This window comes from Megalopta genalis, chromosome 8 (genome assembly GCF_051020955.1).
Source record: "Megalopta genalis isolate 19385.01 chromosome 8, iyMegGena1_principal, whole genome shotgun sequence".
Classification (NCBI taxonomy): Eukaryota; Metazoa; Arthropoda; class Insecta; order Hymenoptera; family Halictidae; genus Megalopta; species Megalopta genalis.
The window spans coordinates 5,121,762-5,141,610 of NC_135020.1; the positions used below are offsets into that span (position 1 = coordinate 5,121,762).

At 36.4% G+C, this 19,849-nt stretch overlaps 1 protein-coding gene across 5 annotated transcripts in view; it reads right to left on the minus strand.

Moving 5' to 3' along the window:
* The window catches only part of LOC117225110 (lachesin), a 409,294-nt gene that overhangs the window by 103,670 nt on the left and 285,775 nt on the right, over positions 1–19,849 (minus strand). For all 5 annotated transcript variants that reach the window (XM_033478437.2, XM_033478433.2, XM_033478436.2 and 2 more), the window contains one exon: positions 1,180–1,272. In XM_033478437.2, coding sequence (XP_033334328.1) covers positions 1,180–1,272 — 93 coding nt within the window. The remainder of the gene's footprint in view (positions 1–1,179; positions 1,273–19,849) is intronic.

The window sequence follows — 19,849 nt, forward strand, 5'->3', positions numbered from 1 at the left end:
CGCAACCGCTAGGATCATGCTCTGGGGCATCTTAAAATAATATAATCGAAGAATGTCAGAATATGTTCGCATGAATATAACTCTAGGGGTTAGCTCTCACGCTTACGTCCACTTGGAGATAGATTTCCTCGGGTTATATTCATGAGGCTACGCACAGTTATTGAAAAGTAAAATGTCAGGGATGGCTTCCAACTTACTGCATAGCATAAAATTCTCTTCGTTGAAAGTGAAATACAGAAATAACGGGTAGACAACGTGATAAACGTGACTGCTACTTTTTGCCTTTTATTTTCAACGTTGCACCTCGAAGTACAAGGCACGCTCTTGGCGAAGATTTCAAATCCAATTAATTGAAAACGAGTTCTCTAAGATTTTTACTGTCCTGTGTTGCACTTAAACATGATCATAACTGCATGGAATCGTTGTGGAATTTCTGAAAATTCATTTGCTTTGAAAACAATATACATAGTGTACAAGTAGTAAAGACTCATATAAGAATTACGTTACTACGCTTGCAGAAATAATTTCGTACTAGTGTTTCTTTGCAGTCATTCGAAAACAAACATATGATGGTTCGTATTTTCTATGAAAGAAATTATATATTTCATAATTTTTGTAAAATCTCTTGGTTTTTACTAGTAAGTACGCTTTCGTTAAAAATATATTTTCGTCGAATTATTAGAAACACTTCGATATCGTCTGATTTATGCACAATCTTAACTCCTTGCGTTCTTTATAACATTGTATGTATACAGTAATTTCTCCCTAATTCGCGCTCATACGAGGTACGATTATTCGAGCCTTGCGTCTCGGTTTATAATTGTTGACAATCGGTAACTATAAAAACGAGCCGCAAGGCTCGAATAATCGTATCTCCTTTTCCCAAATTGTCCTTTTTTTGTGCGCAATCTGAGCGCGAATTAGGCAGTATATATGTGTATATATTTGTGTGTGTGTGTGTGTGTGTGTGTGTGTGTGTGTGTGTGTGTGTAATGTGACTTTGCAACCTATTGGAACTGGAATTGCGAAATACTATAATAGTTTCCATGTTCTTTGTATTTTCATGTAAATCAGCAAAGTAAGAAACTATTTAGAGGAAAAGCCAATGTCGAGTTTGTCTCGACCTAGAACCGCAAAAGATTACTACAATAGTGTACGTAATAAAAATGAACGACTCACTGTTCTTGTAATTGTCTGATATCGAAGCATAGTGCGTCCCACGATGGTGGCCGGATATTTGCCCCAATATTTCCAGATTCCTCGATTGCCGTCCTGCAGAGGCAAACAGAGAATAGGTACATTAATGACCAAGCAACGACGAATCAATATGCTCCTGTGGCTAAAAGAACGGTATCAACGGATCGAGGTCTAGGCCTTTATCCCAATAACTGGGAAGATTTCCAGCTGAATCTCCCCGGTTCATTTAAATGAATCTTTATTTCAGTAAAGAGCCTCCAATGAAGCCGACCGACATTTCGGACGATGAACGAATTCCTTGGTCTGCCGATCGCGACCATTTCGCTCTGGTAAACCGCCCCTAATGAAGCAACTGTGACACAATGTTAAGTATTAATCAAACATCGCCAGAAATCCTTGTTAGATATCGGCCTCACTTTTCCTAGCCAGTGCAACTTCGACTTGATTTTATTTTCCCGAGAATTTCGTTGAACAACGACTCGTCGAAACAGCTACGCTTATTGGGAGCAATTACCCGCACTCTTTTGTCAAGTATTCCGGACAGTGAAATGGTAATTTAAAGTTGGAAATCATGACCTACTGTTGGCGAGTTCACCGATGTTCCGCCATGACAACTGCGGAAAGTAATTTTCATAACTTGGATGGACTGTGGGTCTTTTTCCGAGCAGAAGTACAAGAAAGTACGAGTAGCAGATGGAAATGTTGCATGGTTCGGTAACGACTAACTTCCTGTGATTTTATTTATCGTTTTTTCCTCGATGTATATATGTACGTAGACACCGCGATACGCTCGAAAAGTGCAATTGAACTTTCTGAGATATGGATGCACGTATTTCCGGTATCATATCTTGATTTCACAGTCGAAGGTAATTTTACTTAATGTAATATCGTATGAAAGCAGACAGAGACTTTACACAGCGAATATAGCAATTTCTCCCGAATTCTCGCTCAGATTGCGCACAAAAATGGACAATTTAGGAAGAGGAAATACGATTATTCGAGTCTTACGTCTCGTATCTCCTCTTCCCAAATTGTCTATTCTTGTGCACAATCTGAGCAAGGATTAAGGGAAAATTACTGTATACTGATTGTTATACAGAGTGGGCCGGAATTCCAACGAACTGCGATTGAAGAATAAACGACAACTAAATCCTTTACAAAGATGAACAAACTTTAAAGGCGATTTTCTCAAAATCAGAGCCCCGGATTAAAAACTGTTATACCAAATTTGTTTCACCCTCCGCTCGGCTGTGCTACGAATTCCGACCCACCCTGTATAAACCGTTTTGATATATGATAGCGGAGTCGGCCACTGTGTGGTGACCAACTTTATTTTGTTTGTTTTTGAGCAGAAGAATCGGATATGTCTTATTCGATAAAATTATAAAGTTAATTATGCTTGAGGATATAAACTAAAGGCACAGTAATTGGCCAGGTCACAGTGACTGAAACCACCACTCTCTTTAAAGTAATAACGACGCTGGGGTCGGAGATAACACCAGACAGAATCCTACAAATAGTGAAAAATCAACGAAGCTGGAAACTAGTTTAACCTGACACCTTGGGAAACTGAAATATCTCGCTTGATTTAAAGTGCAATAACTGTCTGAACTTACACATTCTGCTTTGTACGAAATTAACTGAATAAGGTGCAGCCGCTGTTGTTAACTTCGCGAAGGAGTTATGAAACTTGGCATTCCTAAGTTATTAAACGCGACCGGGTGAGTTAAAAGTGAAACTGTTTCCTTAAAAATAAGTAGTATTTCGTTTCCATTCGTAAAACGTTTACTAGCATCCTATTTACTCAGGATACACGTACATTATACATATATTTCTATTTATATATATTTTATTCGCGTTTGTTCGCGCGCCAAGAACAAGAAACTAATTTCGCGTGGTAATTCGTGCAAATTTGGCGATTCTATCAATTATCAAAGTTCGAAGGTTAAAACCCCAGTAACGTGTCAGTGACTTTAGCTACAGTGTAAGCTACTTCTGGGGCTTTAATATAAACTTCGAAGTGGCGACGTTTCCCTCGGAAATTTTAGAACGTGGAATTCATATTTCCGGTGAAGCTTGGATTTAAAGAGCAATTTCTGTTTCACGAAGTTACATTTAAATCAATAAGGACAAGATTATAAGTCCCCAATGGAAAAACTTTCTGCTTAATCGCTTCCATTTACGTGTCGGCAATTAGCAGACTTTGCGATCTCACGTAATCATTTATCTCCGTCCAGTTAATTTCCTAATTATTAAACCTATGACGCAAACAAAATGAGTTGTACCTGAAAATGGTATCCCGCGGATTATATTGCTATTATTCATGATATGCAACATGTTGTAATAATATAACAGCTAATGGTTGTTGCTTCCACATGGGTTTGGTTAATAGATAATAAGCTTATTTTTAAAAAGTTTCTATTACAATGTCGGTAAATAGTCTCCAACTGTCCCTCAGCTTGTAAAAAAAAAATGGAAAATTTGAAAAGAGGAGATACGATTATTCGAGTCTCGCGGCTCATTTTTATAATTTCCGATTGTTCACAACTTACTATATCTATGTTTATACATTCCTTGCATAGCATATTCATATTCATTTCGAGCTCAAACCAAATGTTTAAAAAGTAGTACTGTACGATTTCCTAATAAAAGATATACAAAATTTCAAATACTTAAATCAAAATTCGAGTCATCGTTAACAATCTGTGTCGTCTCTGAAGTAAAAGTTCTATCTCTAGTGCTTTACTATCTTCATTTACAATACTAATTGCTTACTGATTTATAAATGCTGTCATAATTATTATACGAGGTTCACTAATAACTATGCATTCTGATTAGAGTATCAACGCTAACTGGAGGATAATATGATGTGTGCTGTTGAATATGGTGGTTTCGCTTTTGCAGCAACGAATTGTTTCCTTTATATTGTTTATTGAAACGAGATCATCGATCGAAAATCAACTTCAATATCATGAACATATTTCTTTGTGGAACACATTTTTACAGGATGTAACTTTTCAAAACCGAGAATATTGGAAACCATATTATACATTTTTTAATTTTATAAAAATTCATAACAAAATTGTCTGAGCGTTTAAATAAATAGCTTTATTTTTATTTGTATCTTATTGTTACTCGCGCCATTCGTTATGGAAATTAAGCTTCACCAAATTTGAGTGAAATAATTCATTATTAGATTGCGAATTTTATACAATTACAGCATGCTTTGCAACTTAAACTATAAGAAACGAATAACCGTGGCAAAGAACATAATCAATTAAAATATTTATGAATACAATTACAATTGTATGTTGTTACTCCAAACATGACGTCGCATAAAAGTTGCAGCACAGTTTTCATTAATAATATAAATGTCAAAATGTTGTCCCCGGAAACTCGTTTCATTAATGCAACTAATTGTAATTAGTGTACACGGATTCCAAAGTGGGTCTGGCAACTTCAACATACAATAGTTTATCACCTCAATTCTCGAGAATGTACCTGGCAGAAATTTAGTCTCAGATGCATTATATTATCGTTGTACTAACGACTTGATGTAATGTCGAGTATTCACGGACCAGAGAATCGTCCATGATCAGTTCAACAAGTTCAGAACATTAACTCAATATAATTGTGAAGAACAGATCTGAAATCACTGTACTCATTAGGGGTTATTCGATAACAAATTATGTCATAGGTGCACAATTATCCAGATTTTATCAGCTGTTTAACATTGTCAAGATTTTTTAAACGTACGATCGTTTCGATATTAATAAGAATAGTGCAATAATTTCAAGATTTTGAACATTTTCCAAATATTCTACTTCAGAATAAGTTTGACAATTCGTGTTTGTCAACATTACATGTACTTTACATATAAACTACGCTGTGACTGCATTGAACGATGGCACCATGATTGCGTAGCAATGAATTAGTAACATTAATTTTGGGAACGCAGCATAATACCGTAGTAACTCTATTGATTTTTATTCTCAATACGTACGATTAGAGTAATTTATGTAGTTACACATTGTCAGAGTAATTAGTCCCTTTATTTCGATGGATAGTCCTTCGAACAAATAGTCAGGACATAATGCGCAAACGTCACTAAAGCCTGATCGATTGAAAGATCAATCATGGACTGTAACAAATGTTGACTCATTGTACAGAGCGAATCACGTAATTGGGGCAGATTAGGAATTCGACTGGTTTAGAACTAGAGAAATAGCGTAAAGCAAGCAGTTGAAATTCTGTGTAGGAGCTAAAATCACGGGAGGATTCGATTCTGCCTTAACCCGAGAAAGATAACCTACGTCGCAGAGGCGCCTGCGAAGACTGTTGATTTTTGTTAATTTTTCATAGAGGTCTAGTGATTTAAGTTTAAAATTACTTAAAATATAAAAAAATATAATATAAATGCATTTTATTTTTACAATAATGCCAAACCTTTAAAATGACTAGATTAACTTAAATAAATATCCATTGTTAGTATAAAATTGACGCCTTAGAAAAGCATGCGCCTCTGAAGCGTATGGTTATCTTTTACGTACGTTGTCATATGGTTATCTTTCTAGGGTTAAAGTAATGAAATTTTTTAGTCAATTTGTGCAAACGTTTATCAAATCTTGCGATTTGAAACAATTATCAGTATTTACCCCTTTTTCGGACAGAATTAATGCCTACAGTCTGTGTATGCGTTATTTGTGTATTTTTTTTTAAAGTGATATTTAACCCAGCATGAATTTATGATTCGATATTAAACCTTGCAAAGATAGTGAATACAGGACAACTATTATGGGACCTGCATTTGAGGTTAACCAAGCGGTCGACCGTGAGTCGATCCACCAATCAATGATTAAACTCGCGCAAAGCCTCACAGTCCCATTAATGCTAATAGTTAAAGTGTGGTTAACTTTGTGGAGGTCACAGCTAATCTGACGGGTACACGTAAAATCTCCTCATAAATATTTGAAAACTAGCGTACACAGATCCGCGGTGAGCTGCTTTAAAACTCACAAAGGAAGATTGGCAACTCAGAAATTCCAAAATTTTTTAAACCACGTAAATGTAGTACATGTGCTGAACATTGAACAGTCTTTTTTTTCCTAATGGCAGATGGTCCTAGAAATGAAAACTACCACTCGATGAAATGTTGACTTTTCGTATTATTGCGAACATTTTGGTGACTGTGTGAAACACAGGAAACAATTACATTTAAAAAATACAGAAAAAAATTACATATACATTTGTACAAAGTTTCGAGTTGTTTAACTTCCCTGGACAGTGACTTATATTTTTCGATAGAACACAAAGGGTAATGAACAATTTTCGGAATCTCTTTGTAACTATGTAATCTTTAAAATTCACTAAAGTATCAAATCCTGCAAAATTTATTTTAATTTCATATATTTATTTCACATATGAAATTAACACTAGATTTACGGAGCACAAAAAGATAGCTGTTTTATATTAATTTATAAAAGTAACAATAATACATTTATTCTGATTTTTAACAAGTGTTATTGTAACATTTGCCCTAATTAACGTATAAATCGAATAAATAACTCAAAAATGTATGTTTCCGATATGAATAATCGTAAATTAAAAAATTAGTGATCCGTCATTTTGACGGATTCCGTAAATTTAGTATTAAGAATAAAACATAATTGATGGAATTAACACTATACCTATCGAGCTGGTCAAAGTAACGGATTGTTGAAACTATGAAGTCGCTTTCACTAAAAATGATCGAGTCAATATCTCAACGCAGATCAAACTTGTAGTTCAAAATGAAATTACGCCAAAAATACATGACAAATGTATGGTACTCACGGAATGGGTTAAAACAGTAAACAATAAAATGCAAACGGAAACATTCGATAGTCCCATAAATGACTGTTCCGTGTAACAAAAACCAGGGGCGAATCGGTAGCAAGACTCGTAAATAACGTATCGCAATTGTTCAGCCGGACGCGACCAAAATAACACGGCAGTCGAGATCCACGGCTAGATAATATCCTAAATGCCGAGCAATAAGTCGTAAAGTAAATTTCTGCTCTCGGTGTTGAATAGATTGTACGGTCCGTATAAGCCACGTAATTCTGTGGCCACGATGTATGGGTCCCGTAGCCGATGAAAAGCCGAAAGCTGTTTCTCGATTGCGTATAACATCAGTCACAGCCAAGATTGCTCCATTAATCGCTGCCTGGTCGGCCGTGATATTATCGTTTCATGATGAGACCATGTCCTAAATAAACGCGAGCACGGCGAGACTGCTCGTTCGGAGCACAGGCGCCGCGTCGCCGTGCGATGCGTCGCGCGGCCAGCTCAGGACAGACCGAAAACCGTCGAGCCGGCTTGGGAAAGAAGAGGAAATATAGTTCGTGCTAGAATTTCAACAATGAAAGCTTTCTTAAGAGTATGACGTCGGTTGGGGGAGCGAGAAGGCTGTCGGGTGCGGGGAGGGCGGCTCGTAGAATGCTGAATGCTGGCACGGCTCGCGGCGACCAATAGAATCCAGTTACCCAAGTTCAAGCGTAGCTGGAAATTTGAAAGCGAAGAGCACAAAGGCGCCTTCAAAAATACGGCCCCGGCGTGCTGCGCCCGGCTCTACACGCGGACCCCATTGTTTCGCTCCCCTTCTTCGCGCCCTGTTTCGAGTTTCTTGGATTTCCACGGCGGTTTCGACCTGCGAAATCTACGCTCCGTCGCGAGATGGGGATCGATCCTGACCCCGTTAAGTCACCATTGTGAGCGACGTGCTTCGCGGAACGACGTAACTTTCGGTTGCACATCCGCCATTGTTTGCGACGATGCACCGGAAAAACTGCGTTCGAAAATGCTCGCGACCTCGCCGAAGCGAACGTCCAGTAAGAGATTGAATGCGCTCTTTCTTTCGTGATTCGCACTTGGTTTGTACATGCATACTTGTTTTCCGTAGGCTTGAGAATAGGGCAGTGGAGCTGGCTACTGTAGGGACATCAATTGCGTTGCCTTCGCTTTGTTTTCGGGAATAACTAACTTTGTAATTATCGAATAAAATATGTTAAATTTGTTTATTCATGTAGAGATACTAGAAATATTTTATTATTATTTTACTATATTTATTATCATTTATTATGTATCTATTATATTTATTATGTATTTATTATATTTATTATGTATCTATTATATTTATTATTATTTTACTATAATGTAGAGCTATTCTTCGAAACTATTCTATTTATTACTAAACAGTGACGCACACAAAATATAATAAAGAAAGATAGTAAAGCAGTGTGTATACAATAATTCTCGTAATCGTACGCCGAAGTCGTAAATCGTATTCGTAAACCGTGTTCGTTCTAATATAATTCCGTATCGTTATCCGTATCGTAAACCGTAATCGTGATCGTAGCCGTGTTCGTAAATCGTAATCGTAATCGTATCCGTGAGCGTGATCGTAAATTGCGTGTCGATGTTCGTCGCGTTCTGTTGCGTGCCCTGCGAGCGCATCCTTTAATTGGTGCGCTGGTCAACCGTTACGAGTTTTCCTTCGGATTTGGCCGTTTCGTTCGACCAGCGCTTAACGCGCACCGATCGTCCTGGCAACGTCGCGATATTACATCGCCTACGTCGCGTGAGGTGGCGCACGGGAGACCATGGGCGCCGATCGGTGTGTGATTTCGGAGATCGCTCCGAAATCGTAACGATCGCTCCGGTCGGTAATCTTCGGCTCCTACCGTCATTTATTTCGTTTATCTTCGAATAGGAAAAGTTAATCTGTCTTACTCAGTAAATACAAAGTTAATTATGCTCGAAAAACATCCGAAGTTATTCACCCCGCAGTAACCGGCTCCACTACCCTAGTTATAACCGAAGCTAAACCGCTTCAAACATGATCAGACGGCCTAAGGTGGCGCACATTCCTTGCAAATTACCAGCAATACATAGGATAATTCATAAAATCAGATATCTCTTTCTATCACCACCATTTCTGCACTTTACTACAAACATATATCTGCTAAGGGAAACGCGAGCATTCTTTATATTCGAGAAATTCGCACACCCGGAGCATCAAAATGCAATTAAATTTGAACAACAACATTTCGGACACGCAAAACCTAACTAATCTTGTAACACGCAGAAAACTTGGTTGTATTGGGTTGGCAACTAAGTAATTGCCGATTTCAGTTATAGATGTCTCTCACTCCCATTTTTATGATATCCGTAAATGTTATATTATAAAATTATTATTATTATTATTATTATGTTATTTTTTATTATCCGTGAATGTTAGCAACTGGACAAATTGAATGCAGCGGTCACGGAAAAGCGACCAGAATTGGTCAATCGTAAAGGTGTCATTTTCGACCAGGACAATGCTAGGCCGCACACGTCTTTGTCCACTCGGCAAAAATTGATGAATATTGGTTGGGAATTTATGTTACACCCACCATATAGTCCTGATCTCGCGCCATCGGATTACCACTTATTTCGATCCCTGGTCAACTCCCTTCGTGGTAAAACTTTTAATGATGATGACGCTGTAAAATCTCACTTAACTCAGTTTTTGGCCGAAAAGGATCAGACTTTCTACGAGCGTGGAATTTTCAAGTTGTCAGAGAGATGACAGATGGTCATCGAACAAAATGGAAAATACATTACAGATTAAACTTCATTCCAAGTAAAAAAAAATTTTTTATTTCATTGAACAAATCGGCAATTACTTAGTTGCTAACCCAATATATTAACGCGTTAAGTGCCAGAAAGCATCCACAAAATCCTCGCAAATCTAAGCAATTTGATTAAAGAAATTGAAATTAGAAAATTAAAATTTGTCGTACTGGATGGTATTGCAACTCCTTTTCATCCTGAACCTACTTCTAACTATTAGTTCAGTTTGTTTGAATATATTACGATAAAAATGAATTTGGAAAACATATAAAAAATTGGTGCCACTCATACATAAACAACGAATTTATGTTATCAAAAGATTCGCAAGCTTAATGAAACCTCGAAGTATTAACACTTCGGATCACGTATCGAGAACACGAATATTTATACCAGAACTAGTAAGTAATGCTGTAAAAAAATATAAAATGTGTGATGAAACGTTGAAAATAATATCTAAATATAATTTGATAAGAGATAGTATTGTAATAGATTTTACGAAACTAAACATTGCTAATTCTAAAAGTACTATAATTATCAGCAATTCTCTTATGTCCCCCGGGAAAGGAAATCCCAGCGCAAATGGGTAATAACTAGTTTCGCGCTATTAATTTACAAACGTGCATTTAACTCATAACACTAGCACGGATAACGTAAGGTTTCACTTCAACCTTAATCGGGGAAGGGAGTGATTCCTCACATAAAACTGAGCGCTGAAAATATAGAATTAAATTTGTTTATTCAAGATTTCATTTCCGAGAAAATCGCGTTTGAAAATTCGGTAAGTACGCGTGCACTTAGGTACAATGGAGTGTGACATAGGCCGGGCAAACGAACTAAACTGTGTCTAAGTTCACATGTATGCATGTAATGAATTTTCAAACTCGATCTTCTCGTAAATGAAGTTCTGCATGAAAAAATTTTATTGTATATTTTCGGCTCAGTTTTATGTGAGGAATCACTCCCTCGCCGGTTGTACCACGATTTTCCGAACACGCGTATGTATGATAGCGTAAGTATCACCTGTGATATACGAATGGTATTCCGTATTTTTTAGTCTGAATGAAATTCTGATTTCCGTAAAAAAAAACGTTTCAGTAAATGCAAACACACAAATGAAGACAAATTGTTTTTTCCTTCTCAGAAACTTCTAATCATTGTAATTACGAAGAGAATGGTACAGTAAAGGGTTAAGTAAACTGGTTAAGAACATAATTATTGTTCGGACGTATGATTTTAGATCTCCGCTAGCTAAATTTCTTCGAAAATCAATTTGAGTCGTTAGCATTACTCTATAAGTAAATTATAGCTAATTCATCGCTACAGTTCATTGCGGTCGGTGATCCGAATATGATCGGATTCAGGAGGCATAAGTAGATTGCGCGTCACGTAACCATTCAATAGCATTCACGCATCGCTACATTCCAAAATCATGCGTATGGTAATACTACATACGACACAAGGGTCATTTGTAGATAATGAGAAGATTAGTTTTTGGAGACGTTCTTAAATTGTTTAACCTCTGCACACGATAATTATTCGTTTGAGATACAATGATCTAAACGAAAACAATAAAGTTAGTTCAATTATACAATTTTATTGCGGCCCAAGAATTACAAATGCAATTACAAAAATTACAAATACAGAAAAGAAATACAGGGTAGGTCGGGAATCGTAATACAGTAAATTCAACCGAGCAGAGAATGATTCTACGTGGAAAAATAAGAATCAAATTTGGTATAACATTTTTTTATCCGGGGCTCTATTTTCGAGAAAATCGACTTTACAGTTTGTCCATTTTTATAACGTTGTTATTTATTCTTTTACTTTCTACTTTTATTCTTTTATTTCTTTTTAGTTGCCTACGTCCGAGATCGTGTTTACAAACATTAGCAATGATTGAAATATTGTGTTTACTAAGTACGTAGTTCGCACAATTAATGTTTGTAAACGCTATCTCAGACGGAGACAATTGTGACAGAGGAATAGACGAGAACTATGTAAATCCTTTATAAAGATGTACAAACTGTAACTACCATGTAATTATAATAATAATATAATTGTAATTACCATGTAATTATAATTGATCATAATTGTAATTACCATGTAATTATAATTGATCATAATTGTAATTACCATGTAATTATAATTGATCATAATTGTAATTACCATGTAATTATAATTGATCATAATTGGTATGCATAATGTAAATTAGCAAATAATGTAAGTAACGTACAAATAAATTCATGTCTGATTTTATTATTGAAATATTTGAATCCCGATTTAAAATTACTGGAAAAAATATATTCGATCATCGCCGCACCCTTAATACAGAGATATAATTAATATGCGGACATCCTGAATCCACGAAAAAATATCAATTAGCTGGTTAGTATATTTCCATGAAAATTGTAGGTCAATTGGTGCAAACAAGCTTTCAACGTATGGTTATTGTGTATAGAATAGCCGATCATTTCACTTGGTCAATGTAAAATATTGTTTAACAACTACGTTGATATTTGTTCGGAACAGCTTTAATAGCGGTTTAACAAGATACACGTATCAATTTTTCAACCGTGTCATCGGTCTTCGGCGTGGCGTGTCATCCTTGTTTTACTTTCGGGGGACACCTTTTTCCATCTTTCCTGCACAGGTGATAGATAGATCCGACTAGGGCCATTTCCCGATACGAATTCGCGAGCAAAGACAAATCGATCTGGGTCCCGTGTGACTCATGGTTTTATAATAAATATTCGCGGCGGCAGCCGTCGATAGCTGACCTTATATTATTGTGCTCCTTTTTTCATGCAACGAACATTGCGTCGTTGACCAGCTGTCTTCCCAACTTTATAAAAGCACCGACAGCTAACATATAGAGACGGGTGAAAAAATAGCTCGCCCTACACTTTGACAGCTTAGAATTAGTTACCGTCCACGTTCCGTCTTAATATTTTATTAAAGCTAAAAGCGCGGAAACGTCTGACTTGCTATTTAAACTCGTCTCAGATTAGATTGTACGAATAGATGCCTCAGTTTCCGTGCCCCCGGATTTAAAACGTATAAAAAAAGAAAAGTTTTACATAATAATTACTCGTTGATAAGTAAACGTAATAAGGTAATACAGATCATCAATTTATATATAAAACTTATGTTTTTTTATACGTTTTTAATACGGGGACACGGAAATTGCAGGCACGGAAACTGGGACATCTACGCTACATGTTTTATTTCCAGCAGCTGAAAGGCACGATTTAATTTTGAAAAACATCAATTCAAGTGACCTGTAAGGAAGCGATCTATAAGGAAGGAAGCGACTTTGAGCAACCTATTCATGGTTAGGGAACTAAAAATTGCCTGCATCAACACACAAGAAAGTAAATAGAAATATGTTTCTTGCCTTCATATGTTTAATATATATGGTAATGTTATTGAAATGTTTGAATAATTAATAGCAGTATTGAGCATTATATGAAACTCTTCTGATTTTCCTTCTGTTTTATTTTTTACCAATTTATACGTGTCGTAAACACATGATATCTACAGTTCGATTATCACTGCAGAATAAATTTTTACTGGAGATTTATGTAAATAGTAGCATCATCAAAATTTATTTAGATCCTATTATATACAGCTTTACTTCTAATATTTATGAGAAATACCCGATGAAAACTCCATGGAAACTCCACTCATAGCGATGCCTTATTTTGTCCCATTCGATGGATTTAAAAAGTTGTTGCCCAATAATTTTTAAAAATAATTCAGTTATATAAGCTGGGCTCTCTCTTGATCAATCTTATTGTTTACAATAAGTAAAACAGAAAGCCAAAGAAGCTCGCTTATATCAAAGATGAACACTTTAATTACGAATTGATTGTTTATGTACAAAGTATACAATCTACACGGTGGCCTATAAATTGCGACTTAAAAGTGAGTCTGTGGTGTCAAACGGAAAGATACGCTTTTCAAAGTGCGAATCTTTAACAGTCGGAAAACCGAATCTGAAAATCGGTGGAATGTAACAGTATCTGATTGATGCAAACGTAACGGATTTCAGTGCAAACGGTTTCTGTGTACGTTTCTGTACACTATGCAATGTCAGATCGTGATTACAATCAGGATTGTCGTACACACTCCCGGCATTACCTATCAGTTCTATCGAACCGGCAACACGATGCGATACAGTATCGACGAATGCGAGGATACGCGCGGCGGCGTTCGCGTTGCCGCGTATACTCGATTGATTCTGGAATTGATTTTTCTAGATATGAAGCTTTGGATGACAGAGTGCTGTTTTATCATTTTAACTTATTTTGAGCTAGTGCCGGCGATCTATCGATTGCTCTACGATTCACATTCCACCCTATACAGTGATTACACCGATCAACAAAATTCAATTTCTTTCTTCGTTCTGATAACGCGTAGACAATTGTTATAAAATTTGAACCATTTAAAGATTTTTCCCACTTTAATAATCAAAGCTATGCGAATGCTCACACAGAATTATTTAGCAGACTGTTCTACATACAACGAGATATGTTTCATAAAATTATAAACGTTTCACGATTAAACAGAGTGAAACACTTTTAATGCAGACATTTTCTCGGTAGTAGAACAAATTTTTAAACTCGAAAACACCGTTGTTCTCCAGACTTATATTTTTTAATAAATAAAGCTGGAAAGAAATCAATCATCGTTTCGAAATATTCTGATACTGTAAAATATTCTTCTTTCTACAGTTTTAGTATGCGATATAATATAAATGTATATAAATACGAAATTACGAATCAAACATAGTCGGCGAGATTAGGCTGTGAAATGAAGGAGAGAATTGGATAAGTTAATTGTCAGTCTATGCGTTTCAATTAGAACCATTTAATATCAACGCAAAAACGTTGAAGCGACGCATAAAAGTTGAAATTTTCTGAGCACGCTTTTTATAAAGCTGTAGCGTTTTAATTAATTAAATGGACAAAACGCAGTAATTTTAAATGTGAAAATTTCCGCGGGATGGTAACAAAATAAATCAGTGGAACAAAGGGAGAAGAAGGAAGAGAGGAAAATACTGCGGCAGTTAACATGATTCTCCCTTAATTGCTGCGCGTTCCCCGATATTAATCCGCCCGGCGTAATCAGAATCGCAACTTGCTTAAGATAATTTCGCAACATTGTTTATTCACTTTGTCTCGCTGAATGGCTCGCAACCACATGTAAATTCCCAGGGGATTGAAGGTCTCCGGCCGGTGCTATGGAGTTGTTCGAGGAAGCTACGACGCCTAATACTGCTTTATACGCCCAGAGGAGTATTTCGACCAAGTTGCTCCGTTCCGGTCTGTCGCCACTTTTCCGATAGGCTCTTTTACTAATTCAGTCGTAGAAAGCAAGATCAACTTCACGGAGAATTAAAAACCAACTGCGCAAAGAGCTGGAAGCCGACAATTCCGGTATTACTACTTTTAATCGAAAATTATTATCACGATTCCTAGAGAAAATGTTCTGAACATTTTGATTCTAAATAAAGATTTACGACGCACTTGTTATAAACGTAAATAAACGCGTATTATAAATCAGAGTACATTTCGAGCGTTTTACGAACTGGTTTCGTGTATTATAAATGGAAGCCACGTCTTTGTTAACGAAACTGGTCAAGTCATCGCGCTATCAGTCAAAGCCCGGCGAAGATAGGGAGAAGACGTCGGTGTATCGATTTTTTATTTATCACAGAAAATAAAACACCCGGCTACGTTGCGTGACCGACTAAATTTGCTACGGCGAAGACGTACGAACATGAAAGAATAATGTTCCTCTTCTTTTACGTGCACAATATACCCATTTAATAGCTTCTCCTCGGATCGAAATAACTAACGAAATTCGATTCAACGCAGAATTTCCTGTAAATTGTCAATCTTGATCGCTTATCTATAATGAAAACATGCTCCGAAAATGCCCAGAGTAATAGAAGAAAAATGATGCTTCGTTGAATGAGAATATTAGAAAATAGAATACGAAGAATATTATTAAAATAATCTATTTGCTTGCACAGCGATCGAATGCGAAGGATTCGTTTTAAAATTATAAACAAATTGTTATTCTTGAATGCTTATCTAGAGTGAAAGTATATTCAGAAAATACACGCGGAATAGTTTAGAATATTATTAAAATAATCTATTTGCATGCACAGCGATCGAATGCGAAGGATTCGTTTTAAAATTATAAACAAATTGTTATTCTTGAATGCTTATCTAGAATGAAAGTATATTCAGAAAACACACGCGGAATAGTTTAGAATATTATTAAAATAATCTATTTGCTTGCACAGCGATTGAATGCGAAAGATTCGTTATTCTTGAATTGTTATTCTTGTTATTCTTCAATGCTTATCTAGAGTGAAAGTATATTCAGAAAATACACGCGGAATAGTTTAGAATATTATTAAAATAATCTATTTGCTTGCACAGCGATTGAATGCGAACGATTCGTTATTCTTGAATTGTTATTCTTGTTATTTTTGAATGCTTATCTAGAGTGAAAGTATATTCAGAAAATACACGCGGAATAGTTTAGAATATTATTAAAATAATCTATTTGCTTGCACAGCGATTGAATGCGAAAGATTCGTTATTCTTGAATTGTTATTCTTGTTATTCTTCAATGCTTATCTAGAGTGAAAGTATATTCAGAAAACACACGCGGAATAGTTTAGAATATTATTAAAATAATCTATTTGCTTGCACAGCGATTGAAAGCGAAAGATTCGTTATTCCTGAATTGTTATTCTCGTTATTCTTGAATGCTTATCTAGAGTGAAAGTATATTCAGAAAACACACGCGGAATAGTTTAAGAGAAAAAATAGACGCTCCGTTGAGTTCGCAGGAATAATGTTAAAATAATGTGTTTACTCACATTCACGGAAACAATATTGCATGAGCGTATCGAGCACACGAGCTTAGCTGGGAAACGATGTTTACCAATTTTTGTTATACATGTTTATTTGCAGCAGAAACTGGAAGAGTAGTTTCTTGGAGGAATAACACCGAAATACAAGGTATAACTACACCTTTAGTCCCGTGCACCGCGAGCAAATTAGGAAGGAAGGAAACGCCAGGCGGAAGATTTCTAAAGAGATCCGGATTACTGGATTTCTAGGAGAACGGAGAAGAAAATAAGGGGCCGCAAAAACTAGTTTCTGCTATGTAAGACACAAACGAAGTCGAAGAAAATGGTGTTTAGACATCGCGCTGAACCCGAGAAATCGATTCGTATGCTGAAATTTCTTTCGCGAGAAATAAACTTCTTCGCGAACAACATTCGACTTTGAATTGTGAACATTTCCCTGCGAACTTTCCTTAATGCACTGTACAACTGCATTAACTCTTTGCGCTGGAAGCTGTTTCAACTTAACACATTTAAGAGTTCGAAATCGCGCGTCCCGTAGAATTCAGTAATTTATTAAACACGGACGAGTTTAGTGAAGCAAACATTGTGGCACTTACCAGGCGCCTTTCGAGTAGTATAATCATTTTCCTGACAAGCACCACCATTGGTGCGCAAGAGGTTAAAATGTAAATGTTATCGCCTTTAACCACTCACGTTTGCATATTAATTCCACGACGTGCACCTCGGCTGATGCTTAGCCTGATAAAAATAATTATACGTTATTGTTCGATGGCCGCTACTTGCGACATCTAAAATAATCGTGTCGCATACGTATTTTGTTCAAACATTCATGCGTCATTATAATGTGAACTGTTTCTATGTAATTACCAACGAAAGCCACTAAATTTACCAAAATTTTATTCGAGAAAATAAATTATGTAAATAGTTTTCGTGATAATGCAAGAAGACGAAAATGGATTTCTTCATTATTATTCTAATCGTATGGACTAACATTATTCGTAATGAATACTCAGAAGTACCATTTTATTTAGAGTAGCTCGGAAAAGTTATGTCAAGGTTAGCTCGGAAAAGTTTAATGCATATGAGCCGTTTATTTTGAAAGTGGCATAAGTCACTTTACCGTAATGAAAAGTGGTGATTTTTTAATGATTATACGAAATTATTTATACTAAGAAAAATATCAGTATCCTGAGATAACAAATACAAGTAAATCTTCTCGAAAGTTAGCATCCATATTTTTAAACGTGTTAAAACGCAAACCCTTAAATATATCGACTTAAAAACAAAGTGACTTATGCCACTTTCAAAATAAACGGCTTATATATCTGTGTATGAGCAAGTGTGCATAATCATTAAGTCTACTATACTTAAATTCGCCAGTTACATTTTTTGAGAAATGAGAAGTAGCATACCGGGTGTGATCTTAGGTTTCGCAAGTAATATTTCAATACTAATATAATTTATTCAATTCAATGTATCTCAACTATGAGATATTGAAACAATTTAACAAAATTGTATTGTATAAAATTGTTGACAATATTTATTGTCTCCCTGAATATCGTGCTGTATATTACCATTGAATTGCGGATTTTTAGCAAATTAAAAATTGTCTACATAAATTTCAAGTTGCAGAAGCTAGATATATATTTCTTCCCTTCATTAATACTTTATTCAGTTGAAAATAATACAATGATATTTTTAAACTCTCTAAATGTTGGTAGTGTTTTGTACTTTATCTACTCATTTTTATCCAATATGCATAAAACCGGTAATTTATTTATGACTTGAAAACATAATACGTAGTCAAATTAATTAATTTATTGTTACGTTAATTACAAGATCGTGAACGTTATATGTTATATATATATAAGGACATATGTGTATGTATGACAGAGATCGTGAAACTGTTAGAAGTAATTGTAATCTTACTTTCTGTAGGTAATTGATGAGTTTCAATTTCACACTTGACGCAAAATGATTCTGAAGAAACTGATATAAAATCCTTATCAATACGTTGGCCATATTTAAAAACTCTGATTCGAGTAACACCATGCTATATTAAAATTATTTCAAAGTACCATAAACTTCGTCGAGTTATACAAATATACCGTTTCGCACAGTTCAGAAATTTTGGAAAAGACGTCGATATATCATCGAGATCGATATAACCATTGTAAAATATTGTTTTACAGCGGCTACACCAAATTTGAAAGATAAGCCGAAAATGTCCGGTGCCCGTCGATCGCTGCGCGGCTGAAATATTCACCGTTCGAGTGTTAAAAGAATGGTGGTCAGTTCGATTTTCAATATTGCAGTGACTCGAAACACCAAGAATACAATATCGAAACAGATTATTAAATGTACAGTGCGTCGCAACCGCAATTTCACGCAGCCATTGGCCCGATCCACGTCCGGGCTCGCGAATTTTTCGTCTCGCCGACCAAATCGGCCGGATTCCGGTCTTTTCGCTTTAAATTTAATTAATACCCGTGTTCGAACAACAGTAGATAAATCAAAATCGTGAAGCGTGGCGGAGATGCATGGGCCGCGAGGGGCTCCGAGGATATTACGGGAACTTGCGAGAGCATAAATTTAATTTTGCACTCCGCCGTGTTAATCCCGCTCTCTTTATACGGCCGCGAGAGTCTTCTTAGCCCCGGTGTAAGCCCGGCCGACCAAAGAAGGACCGTGCGAATAAAGGGGCCGGGCTTCGGTTGCTGCGGACAAGTTGAAAAACTGGGCAAAATTAGATCCCAGCCGGGGTATCCTCGTTCGCGGCGGCGCGGAAGTGGCAATTGCACAGCGAATTAACTGGCGGCCTCGTAAAAGTGCGAAAACGGTTATACCTCGCCCTAACCTGGCCCTCTGTATTTACCAGCATCGCCATTCCCGGCACCGACTACCACTATCGCTCGACTACCAGCAGCTTCCGCTCCTTTTCCTCAAACTTTCCACCCCGCAACCCTCGCAACCCCATCCCACTTTCTCTTTCTTCCTTTTTTTTTTTTACTCCAGCGAACTAAATAAAATATGGATCAAAGTAACGGAGTTCTTGGTTCGTCCCAGTTGAGTGCGAGGCCTCTAGCCTGCAGCGAGGATAAGTTT